This window comes from Dama dama, chromosome X (assembly GCF_033118175.1).
Source record: "Dama dama isolate Ldn47 chromosome X, ASM3311817v1, whole genome shotgun sequence".
Taxonomy (NCBI): Eukaryota; Metazoa; Chordata; class Mammalia; order Artiodactyla; family Cervidae; genus Dama; species Dama dama.
In genome coordinates, this window is record NC_083714.1 from 84266132 (window position 1) to 84278709 (window position 12578).

General features: G+C 37.1%; 1 protein-coding gene across 1 annotated transcript; it reads right to left on the bottom strand.

Moving 5' to 3' along the window:
• Positions 1–346: 346 nt before the first annotated feature.
• On the bottom strand, positions 347–11117 carry LPAR4 (lysophosphatidic acid receptor 4). Its single transcript, XM_061136989.1, has 4 exons — positions 10802–11117; positions 8457–8506; positions 7313–7414; positions 347–1536 (listed from the first exon to the last, which is right to left on the bottom strand). Exon 4 carries the CDS (start codon positions 1457–1459, stop codon positions 347–349), a length of 1113 nt encoding a protein of 370 aa, XP_060992972.1. The 5' UTR covers positions 1460–1536; positions 7313–7414; positions 8457–8506; positions 10802–11117.
• Positions 11118–12578: the final 1461 nt, after the last annotated feature.

The following is a 12578-nucleotide window of genomic DNA, read 5'->3' on the forward strand; positions in this document are numbered from 1 at the left end:
GCCCAAACTAATTACCAAATATTGGAATGGAAATATACTTTTTCAAAGTTTTTAAGTAACCTCTGTATCACTGAAGTCAAGGCTACTGTCGACTTATATAATGTGGTACACTGAATTTCCAACCCAGAAGAAGAGTTTGGCAATTCCTTTTGGCTGTTGTAATTAGATGTGACCTATAATTATTGAACAAAACAATATATGTATTACAATAAACATTCAAATAAATGTAGCTGACTATATTCAGTACATTAATCTATTCTTAATATCATTAGCTTCAAATTTTTTATTCATAGCATAGGAAAATCATAGAAGAAACCATATCTGGACTTAAAGAGACTTCTTGTACCTAGAAGGTGGATTCTAGCATTAATTCACCACCATTATGTGTTGTTTGATCACTAACTTCCTCTTGAATAGCTGGAAGGGAAGGCTTTGTGGTCAGAGGTGTTTCAGTCTTGAACAAAGACTCCATCCTGATATGGGTATTGATATAGAAGGACTTCTGAAAGGACTCAAGGGTGAAGTAATAGATGAAAGGGTCAAAGCAACAGTTTAGAGTTGCAAGGCACAAGGTGATTGGATACATAATCTTTGCAAATCTTTCCAACAAGCAATTGGTAATGGCTTGGGAGCGCACCAGGGCATACAGGAAGAGAACAGAGTTATAGGGTACAAAGCATACCACAAAGACTGCCATATGCACTGTGATCATCTTCAGCACTTTTTTCTTATTAGTCCCAATTTGAGACAATGTAGCAGGCTTACGGAGGGTTTTTAGCACCACAGAAGAGCAAGAGACATTCAGTATCAAAGGAATGATAAAACCAACAACTTCAATAAATATGGTTATCTTGGACAGATATGTCTTCCATACACGTTTGGAGAAGCCCTCAAAGCAGGTGGTGGTTGCATTGTTGACATTAGTGGTGGAGAATAAAGAGGCTGAAATACCACCACTGAGGACGAGGATCCAGACTCCAGCACACACAATGGCAGAATTCCTCCTGGTCCTAATGGTACGGGATCGGAAGGGATAGACAATGGCCAGGAAACGATCCACGCTAATACAGGTAAGGAAGAGCATGCTCCCATAGATGTTGGTTAGGAATGCAGTCCCAGAGATCTTGCAGAGGGTATCACCAAAAGGCCAGTGGCGGTTGAAATTGTAAAATATTTTGAAAGGTAGAGTGCAGACAAAGAGCAAATCAGAGAGGGCCAGATTGGTGATGAAAATAGCTGTCTCACTTCTCATTTTCATGCGGAAGCAGAAGACGAACAGAGAGGCACTGTTGGTTATCAAACCCAGGATGAATACAACACTGTAGACAGCACCATTCAGATTATACTTGAAGGAATCATCAACAATGCAAGTATTATTGGCAGTAGCGTTGCCCAACCTGGGTCTGAGGTTTGAATTTAAATCTTGGAATTGGAAGTCAATGAATCTTCTGTCACCCATGGACTTTTATTCAGGAGGCCTGCAGGCTGCAGGGTTCAGCACTCTGAGACTAAAGACTGGTAGGAAATGTTTTCCTCCTATGGGAGATAAGATTAAATGAGTCATCAAATCTACCTTCCATCCATTTTTGTGGAGTAAAAGATATTCTGTTCACACAGACTGGAAATAACATGCATATTCAGTTTGGTTTAACGAGTACCTTTTGATTACCTACCATATGTTAAAAGGCAGTACAAGAGTATGTTGCGGGAACAGGAGGGACCACACTCAAGACAGTAAGCACTATACTGTAGCATTGCAATTCACAGGAATAAGGTATTTGTTCCTTGGGAGCCCTAGGCTAGTAGGGGTAGGGATATGGAGACTCTGATATTTAAAACAATGCTAATACTTGGAAATTTGTATAATTTTTTAACTTCAAAACCGTTTTTTATTTGATTCCCACAAAAACACCATGAGATAGGCAAGGCAGGAATTTATCACCATGTTGCAGAAGCAGAAACTGAGGCTTATATAATTTAGAATTACATAATGTCAGAATTGTAAGAACATGTAAATGGTATAGTCAGAACCGGAATTCAGGTGTTCCTTTTAAATTGCTAACCAGAGGACAATTAAGCTTCTCTAAATTATATTGTCTACTCTCTGGTATTACTAAACTTCATTGTTGAGTATTAGTTCTACTGCACAAGACTAAATGTGGATATGAGACCGCCGGGAAAACCTCTTTAAAAAGTTCTCTGAAAAGCAGGCTCATCTGCAAACTTAGAAATCTATGAATGAGCCACAAAATAAGGACTGTGCATACCATCACATAAATATCTACCTATTTCCATAAATCAAAAAATTCAAATAAAAGATTATTCAGTGGCTAAAAAAAAAAGTTATAAGTAAACTCCGGAATTAAAATGTTGATTCATCTTTTCTTCTAAAATACAGGTTCAGAGAGCAGGAATTCCTCAGTACATTAAAACTTCTGGCTGAAACTTTTCTCACTCCATTACAAAGCCTCTATAGAGAGAGAATTCAAATGACAATCGCAGTGTTTCTCTCCTTTAGATTGTGGTCCCTTACCAAGGTTCTTTCATGCCAGACCCTGAGCCTTGGATATTGTCTTACTCCCTCTCCCACTGCCCATTCCATGAGTTACATTCATGCTTTTAGCTTTTAAAATGGCCCAAGTCAATAAAGCCTTTTCTGGCTACATAAAAGTGAAATATGAAAGGTAGATTTGAGTTGAACAGCCATTCTTGTACGCGTGGAGGTCGCTGACTAATTAGCTTTGTTGGATATCTGAACCAATATCGTTCAAAGGTGCATATAGAAATCTTACTAACGTGCTCCTAGGTCAACAGCTGCCATTGGAGGACTGTCTTCTGAATGCTCTATAATGCACTATGAATAAGTTGCAGCTGAATGAATTCTTTTCAATGAAGAGGATATGGAGTGAAAGTGGTCTTTGTTCCTGACATACCCAGTAATGAGTTTGCACATGATTATATTTTAAAATGTGAAAGCCATTTCTCTGAATTGATTCTTCCTTATGTCACTCTTTCTTTCCAACTCCTGGAACAGGTCACAGGACCTCATATATAACAGAAAAGGGAGTAGCAGGAGGAATCTGCCAGAGATATAGAGGTCTGAAGTCACTTCAACCAGTGGTTGGCCTGAGGGAGGAAAACATGATTTGAGAGAGAGAAAAAAAAAAAAAAACAAAAAACATTCACTCACTGTAGTGCCTAGAATGAGAGCTGACTTTAGAGAAAACAGAGTGCAAAAAAAAGTGTTGGCATTTTTAATAGCAAAGTTTAAAGTTAAAATTGGAAGTGTGCTGTTTCTGAATTCTCATTTAACGAGCTTTATGGAGTGCCTCCCCTGAGTCTAACACTTCTGTAAGATCATATTCCTTCATGGCCATTTCATCTCATATGAGATGGCTCAACTCAAAAGCCAGCTCAACTTTTGCCAGAAGTGACCTTGATACATGAAAGCAGGGTATAGTAAAAATCTTGACAAAGGAAGGTCCAGGAGGGAAAAAAAATCCAGACAAGGAAGAAATAAAAATAGATGTGGAGAGCAGAAGAGGGAATAGCAAAGAAAGTAGCAGAGAAAGAAAAATAGAAGAATTGAGAGAAAAGGAAGAATAAAACACACAAAAAAGAAGACCTTGCTGGAGAGAGGTCACTATTTCCATCTAATTTGTATTAAGGGCTCAGAAGATAATTCCTCTAATGCCATCCTCTCTACCTTGCTTCATCTGACTTCTTCCATTTTTCTCAGAAAAAAAACAGTACACAATGACTGCTTAAGGTCAATGAATCTAATCTGAAAAAGAAAAACAAAAAGCCAGGAAAATCTCAGTCAATGGCATTCAAACCTCACTTTGAGAGCTGTAAATCTAAGTTTCTAAAGATTGCTTCACCAAGGGGTTGGCAGAAAGGAAGACAATGGCAACTTCTCAACTGCTTAAACCACATTATATACCATTTTACACCCAACATGCTACCCGTTAGTCTGGAAGTCATTTTTTTTTTTAATTGCTGAAAGAAATCAAACTAGTCAAAAATATCCCTCTAATATAATCACATAATCTAATGAAATTATGGGACTGAAAAACCCCTAACATTAAAGTCAAGCCTCATTCACTATGATTTGCTTGCACTTGCCTTCTACAATAAGTACTGTCAATAAATTTTATTTGGAAAATGCTTTCATAATAGAAGACTTTCCATATTTGCTCAGAGTCCCTCCAGTCTGCCCACTGGTGATCCCTTTCCAGAGTATACCTCTAGCTCACTGGCTCTGTATTATTTTGTACTTCCCAAGATGACATGTTTCAAATAGCTGTTTTCAAATAACTGTTTCAAAAATCCCCAGTTTTCTATTCAGTTTTATATCTCTTAGAACATATACACTATATCCACAGCAGACAGTCTGCAAATGTCTGGCACTTCTGTTCTTCTGCTTTGCATGACCAAGTTCTATGGGAGAGAAAGGACCAAAGACAATAAAGCATTACAGTCTCAATCCTGAAGAGAGAGCATGGGAAAACTGTCACTAAGGCCCTATTCATAGCTTTCCCTTGCTCAAACACACAGCACCTTTTGCTGTCTGGCAGAGAGGGTGTGGTGCTGGGATTTAACACAGCACTGGAAGCAAGGAGTTCTATTTCTGATTCAGACATTGGTTCGCTCTGTAACTTGGCTATACAGTTTCTCTTCCCTGTATAAACATTACCTCTAAGTCTCCCAGCTGAGGCTAGGAAGATTCAACAGGGTTTGTGAGTAGCTTTATGAGCTTGCCCAGCATTCAGTTCTACCTAACCACAAAGAAATATTACAGGAGTTTTTTCATTTTCCTTCATCTAACACAGCTGGACACATGTCTCTGTCTTTCTCGGTATGCTGAACTTCATATTAGTAACACATCTTCCTCCTAACACCTCCTAACACTCTACTTCAGAAATCTTCCCTTAAGTTTCTACCTTAACTACACAATTTTATCATAACAGGACAACCCAGGAGTGTATACCAAAAGGAATATCTTCCCACTGAGCTATGGTTAAAAAAAAGAATCAGAGAGGCATTTGACTCTTAAAACTAATTCTGAAGAAAAAATCAATGAAAGAGAGAAATGAGATCTCTTTTCTAACTGGCTTTCTTTTCTTTCCACTGAAATAAACAGTGTTTTTATAACCACTATATTTTCCTAAATGGCTAACATATTGTGTACTGAATGGAGGCAAAGGGCCAACACTTGAGCTTCAGATGAGATGAAGAAGAAAAAAAAAAAATAGACTGACATAGTTAATTACATCTTTCACTGCAAGTAGCATTAGACTATTATCTTGTGAAGACTTTAGCCAATTATTATAAATTAATCACCTAGGGGTTCAGAGTGCTGAGTGGATGTATTTTCAGTGACAACAGGCAGGAAGCAAGTTACCTGGAGGTTGGCCAAAAAGAAATCTGACCTTCATGAATTTTTAACTTTGACCTACACATATGGAGCCAGTTCAGACAGTTCACAGTAGTGTTCACAATGTTTTTCCTTTATAAAAAATTTCTAATGATAACGAAATATAACATGTTTGGGGTCTTTGGGGCTCCTGGAGGAAGTAGAGTTAGCCCTTTTTTCCTGTAAAGATGAATATCTAAATCACTTTACTAAGTGCTAAATTTTCAGATGATATATTGAAAACAAAGGTCTAATTTCTGGCATATTCCCAGTAGCCCAGAAAGGCTGACTTGCTTTTGTTCCTTACAGAAGACAATCCATAATTCAGGGAGACAATTCAGGGAGACAAGGTCTTAAAGAAAGAGAATACTCAATTTTCCTTGCTTTGCTCCCTTTTTAATGAGCTTGGGTCAGATCAGAGTGCTTCTGATCCCCAGAGCCATTTCCTCTTTCTACTCTAGTCGAAGCTTAGGACACTGCCACAATAGTTTTCAGAGGAAGCTGAAACCTATTGGGTCTTTGTCTATAAATATTTAGCAGTGAAGCAAACTAAAAAATACAAAAATGTTGCAAAAATATAGATTAAAGCTATCCCACTGGAGTAATAGGGAATATGTCCAGATTGCCGTTCCTCAGACGAGTGGCTGCTAACAGAGAAGACTCCTTAAGGAAATCTTCTAGGCCAAGTCACAAGCATAGGTCACAATCAAACACATGGTTCCAATTGATGTTTCTGTGCACTGGTTACTGTTTCATAATAGTTTTCAAAACACAACCTAGCCATATGAAATTACATATGGAGGAAACCATTGGTAAATGTTTCACTCCATAACTGAGCTGGGAAATTCATCTATATCAGGTCTCATCTCAAACAAGCCTCTCTCTGTGTCAAATGTTTAAATTGATAAGACTTATTTATTTTTTATCCTCATTTATTGTTTATACAAGAAATATCCTTCTGAAGAAGTCTCTTTGTTATATTTGGTTCACACTAAGATTGCTATGACTGTTTTGTCCTCCTGCTTTATTTGAAATGAGCAGGAAATTGACATACATCCTAATCTGAGCAGTTCTATCCTTAGTGATTAACTTAATTTTTTTCACTAAAAAATTATTCTAGTCTTTCACTAATGCTTCATCTGATAAAACAGTCTAATACTTGAAAAATAATGTGGTTTAGTGCTCAACATGATGGGGTCAAAGAGCTCATCAATCTTACTAAAGCAGAATTTTCCTTAGCAGTAAGTTATAGAGTAAGACAACTGTAGATAAATTGTTCAACCTAATATTATGAAATTGTCTAGAGTCTTGAAACTTAATACTTGATCTTAGCAGAAGCCCCAGACATTTTGAGGAAATTTTTAAGTGTTCCTAAAAGAACCTATTTCCAAATCCTATGAGGTTCATAAATGCCAGCTAGGAATCTGACTTTATTTCACATATTTGAACAAGTAAATCAGTTACCAGTTTGCATATAATTCATCTGATATACTTGAATACTGATCCTGATAATATGAATAAAAGCCATGTCTCCCATTGCTAAAGGTATGTACCAGTGGCTGCTGCTGCTGCTAAGTCACATCAGTCATGTCCAACTCTGTGTGATCCCGTAGACAGCAGCCCACCAGGCTCCCTGTCCCTGGGATTCTCCAGGCAAGAACACTGGAGTGGGTTGCCATTTCCTTCTCCAGTTGCAGAGAAGGCTTAAACCAAAGAATCAATATTTTTCCACACCAAATCTGCCTGGATTACAATAAACAATTACAACTCTTCCCTACATTCTGGATTTTTAAAATCATATAATCTGTAATAAACTGGAAACACTGGTTAGAAAAAAAGTTGGAGAATAAAATTAAGAATTTTAGAGAGAGTTATTACCAGGACAGTGGTACTCACCACATTAGTTCAAACCAAATTCTGGCACCAATTTTATCCAAGACTTGGTTGATCAATGAACTTTCCGGAGGTACTGTGGTTAGAGATTTCCTCCAATGGATACTGTGAAATAGAAATAATCACAATAGCATGTCATGGAGAGAACTTTTCAATAAAATGTATACCAAAATCATAAGGTAAAAAAAAATTATATGATATAAATCAGAGTAAATGAGAGCCAACACATTTAAAAATGGTATATAAATGCTTTTGGTTTCATTATTACAGAGTTGCTGATAACATTTTATTTTCGAAATTTGTTACTGTTATGTCATATTTTATTAGTTATATTAACACACACGAAGTCCATGAGTTTATGTAACTTATAATCATTTAAGGATAACTAGTGACAAAAGGCATAAAATACTTCTTCCACTTTATAAGGTAATTGTTTTTGTTGTTATTTAGTCACTAAGATGTGTCTGACTCTTTGTGACCCCATGGACTACAGCACGTCAGGCTCCCCTGTCCTTCACTATTTTCTGGAGTTTGCTCAGATTACTTTACATTAAAAATAACTGAACAAAGGAGATTTCTTTATTTTGATTGAAGTTGTATTGGTTCTTTGGGTTTTGTTGTTGTTGTTTTTCTCCTTTCTTTTCCCTGGCAATGACTATTACTATTGAGCAGGAGCCTTGATAGGGGAAGAGGAAAGAAGATTGGAACAACATGTGGAGACCTTACTGGCTTATCTCTAACCTGCATCCCTAGTCCAGCTGGATTTCTTCCTTCTCTGAACTGTAGTCATATGAGCAAGTCTTCAATTACTGAATATTAGCACACTGACAGTCACCACTGCCTCTACTAGGATGTCCTAGACCAACCTAATATAGCATGTCTGTAACATCTTCAAATCACAATTCTACCTAAAATACCTATATAGAACCAGAAATATTCTGCAATAGTATTCTTACAAGTAGCACTTACTGCCTATAAAGTGGCAAATTTATACTATCATCACTCCTCACTCCCTTCTGAAGGTGGCCTAAACAAAACAAAGTAGACTGCTATGCTTGAACTCTCCTGAAATAATTTTTCTCTAATCTAAAGGAATCAAAACTTAAAAATAAAATCATGAGACAATTTTAAATATATTTGAGATCACCTTAACATTAAGGAGAATTGATTTTCACACTCCTCCAGAGACCAGTATTCCTGGAAAGAAATTGATATTATTTTATTGATTTATCTTAAAGAAAGACAGAACATTAACATTTCTTTTTTTTATGGCTTTCACAATTGACACAGATTATAAAGAAAAAATTTCTTTGTTTAGAATCAAAGAAAACTAAGAAGTTCAAATACCTAGAAGTTTTCATATTTGGTATTAATTCAATGTAGCCACATCCAGCCCCATCACTAGCTAACTGTGTAAGACCAAGTCACAGTCCCCTTCTGGTCCTCAGTTTCTCTTTTTCCTCCATCTTTGCCTTGATTATTAGCAGCCTTCAATTGGCATCATGGCAGTGTGACTTTACTGGCTGTTCCCTCCTATCAGATGTTTTCACCTGCTCCCATTTGTCACTGCAAAAAAAAATTTTAATCCCTCAAAGTCTGAGATAAGGGAAATTAATTTTTATTAGACTCAGTAAAACTATTGCTAATTTATTTGATTTTTAATTGAGGTATAATTGACATAATATTAGTTTAAATATACATTATAATGATGATTTGATTGATATTTGTATGCATTGTGAAATGATCATCACAGTAAGTCTAGTCAACATCCATTACCATACATAGTTTAGATTTAACATCAGAAGTAAAAAAAAAAAACATCAGAAGTAAATATTATTAATTTTTATCATTAAGATAAGTTAAGAATCACAGATCAAGCTGGCATTTATATGGTAAAGTCGCCCTGATAACCTCATTTTCCTCCTCTTCTTTCCTCATGTATCAGCTCTAATTGTCTAGGTCTTAATCCTTGACCTATTCTACCTGTTCCCCAGTCACCTCTCTCCTCAAAATATAAGGTTATTGAAATACTTCAGAACATAACTATAAGGAATCAGTAGACTACTTATCCTATGTCGTGCTCTAATAACCAATTATTTATCTACTAAAAGTGGGGCTGAATAACCAATGGTAGGTGAATTCCTATCAAGCTCCCAGTTTTTAGTACTAATATTCACAAGTACATTATTAAGCTTTCTCCTCTCCCTTAAAAAGGCCAAGAGTAGACTATACACAATAACCATATAGACAGAAAAAAGGCAACTACACAACTAATCTTTGACCACACCACAGTAAGGGCAACACTTTTTATTACAGTTTCTGTCAGATGGAATTGAATAAATTAAGCTTTAGCTAAACTTAGCCTATCTCTGTAAGTCATATTCCCAGTCCTCTTTTTAACTTTTCTGAGTATACATTCAGAAAGACTGGTCTGCTCTTTCCAATAGGGCTTTCATTTGCATCTCTGATTAGCAGGAGACGCTTCAGAGTATAGCGGCCATCAAGTGTTTCAGCTGAACTCATCTTTTTCAGCAAGAGCACATTTCATTTGTGACAAGGCAAAATAATTTACTGTCTATGTTGATGGGATATGTTATTTGAAATTCTGTTCTGAAAAATAAGCATTTCAAAGCCACTGAATAATTTGGAGTGTAGGTTATTATTGCTGTCTTCTTCATATTAGCTAAGGGAAAAGAAAGTTGGTATAATTTGGTAAGGTAGTAAAGTGAACAACCCAACTAAGCTCTGAAATATTCTAATCTTAGAATTTGTTTGGTCCTTTCCACAGTGGAATAATAATAAATTACAGTGCTCAATGTCCTAAAACAAAGTAACTAAAATACAATATTTATCAATTCAACAAAATCTTGTAAGTAAAAAAAAAAATCTTAAAAATATTCAGGATATACAAGAAGAGAACTTTAAATGTCACATTATTGCATTTGTTTGGAAAATGGTAATTAATTTCACATATAACAGCAAATTCCATTTATGCCAGAATTAGTTTTCCATTAACCTGTGTTTCTTCCTTTATGGATTATTCATGAATTATTCAATAAAGCAAATGTCACATTCTCCACAAATCAATTAGGCATCAAAGGCATGCTGCTGTATAGTTTCACTAGAAGAAACCTCATCATAATAGAAGCCACATTAGCTCACAATCAATTGTAAACCAAAGAAACATAAAGCTATCCAAAGAAATTTATAAATTGCTTTACTCTGTGATTTTAAATCAGCTTTTTAGGACAACTGTGTTAACATGAAACAGCCTGAAAATATTGTACCTCTTCCACTGAAACAGTATTATTGCCAAAACAATAGAAAATCCTCTTTTGTAACCATTTAACACGAAGATCCCTGTTCAGCACTTCAGAGTTGAAATCTAATTTCTTTCCCCAAACCCTCAAAGCCTCAGTGCTTCCACTGAAGTTTGTTACGCCATCCCCCACCCCCAAACGCCCGAATCAAATCTTTCTCAAAGAGACTTACCCCAAGAAAGAGTGTGCTAGATGAGAGAGTGTGCTCATGCCTGTAGACAATTAGCTAATAAACATGTAAACGGGAAACTCGCACTTTAGAAGTGCATATTTTAATCTATTATTATTCTTTTTTTTACAGGGAAAGTTTATCCCAGCCCAAAGTAGCAGACTCTGGCTGCTGAAGCTTCTTACAGCAAACTGCTCCTTCTGAAAATGTGAGCTTATTTACATTTATCTCTTTCCCTTTGTTAAGGAACGGCCCTCTTGAATGCTGTAGCTGGCATGCCTTTAAAACCGGGACTCAAGAAAAGGCCCAAAGTCCGGGCCTGAGCGGAGGGCCTGGGGAACTCTTGGGGGTCTCAATAGGAAATGCTTTTCATTGGATAAGAAGGCATTATTAGGAGCCAAGATCCCGCCCAATCCTCTGTGCTCCACGGTTCCCTCAGTCACCAATCACTGGACTGAAGAAGTTTTTCCTTAAAGAGCATTGCCCAGGAAAAGCAGTTTTCACAGTCAAGAACTGGCGGCGTAAGTGCCACTTCACAGTATAAAAAAATGTCTTCCCTGGGCAATCAGTCCTCTGAGAAAGCCTGTGTGCCTGTCTTTGCTGCAGGACTGCTATCTTCCCCCATCCCCTTACAAGTCTAAAGAGGAGGATGAGACGAAACTCCAAACTGGGAGGAGTGTTTCACTTTTGAGCAGCCCATATTTGTTCCAACTTGTTTAAAATAATTGCAATAACAATATTAATAATAATAGGGGCAGGGAAAGGCAAAGTGACTGGTACCATAAATACACTCCTATGCAAAATACACTCCTACCTATATCTCCCACCACCACATTAAAATGAAATTTAATACTATACTCACTTACTTAAGCCAGTGAAGTGCCCTCAGATGGAGATGTGCTGGTGTCCCAGAGCTTTAGTACCCACCTTCCATGTACTAGGCAGTGCTCTGTGGCAAAAGGAGGGTCTACACTTTGCTTAAATAACTTCCTGGAAGGACATCTAATTACCATGAGATTTTTCAGAGTTTTGCTAAAAACCAAAATAAATAGTACAGATGCAATTTGTTTATAATGGAAACTTATCTTCAACTGAATACCTAACGCCCCCTGGGCAAGTTCTTTTCCTATAGGTTTACTACCTTGGTTGTCACACTGGTTTTTTTTTTTTCCCCTCCTTCTCTCCCCTCTCTTTGATTTGAATTTGTTGCAGAAATTCATTCACCCATCTGTAACTTCTCACTAATTCTTCCCTTCTGTCAGCTCCCTTCATCCTTCTCTCCTCTATCTCCACTCACTGCCAATACTACCACCAGCAGCCACCCCTCCCCCTTCTCTGGAATGAAACTCTTGGGCCAGGGATAAGGTGCTTTCTTACTCTGGGCAGAGCGGTGTTCCTGGAGAATTGAGGGATTCTCTGACTGCTTTAAAGCTTTGGTCTATATAATTAAGCTGCCTCCCAAATAAGGCATGCTTCATCTTTATTAATTCTCCCTCTTTCTATAGCTCTATTGTGACTTTTCACTAACAGTCAAGACTAGCAAGCAAGTGTGAAGCTGATACTAGCCTCATTATTTGTGACTGAATTTAAAAAGCACTTTCTCTGTTGTTTTCCTTCTCCGCCACTCCCAGTCTCTGCTCGTTCTGTTCCCCTCTCCACTTATCTCATGTATATCTATTTCTGTCAGTTGCAGAATTGGCTATGTCTCCACAAATGGTCATTCACCCACTCTGAGCCTGGATCAGTCCTTGGCATCTTTATCAATCTACAAGAGAAAGAT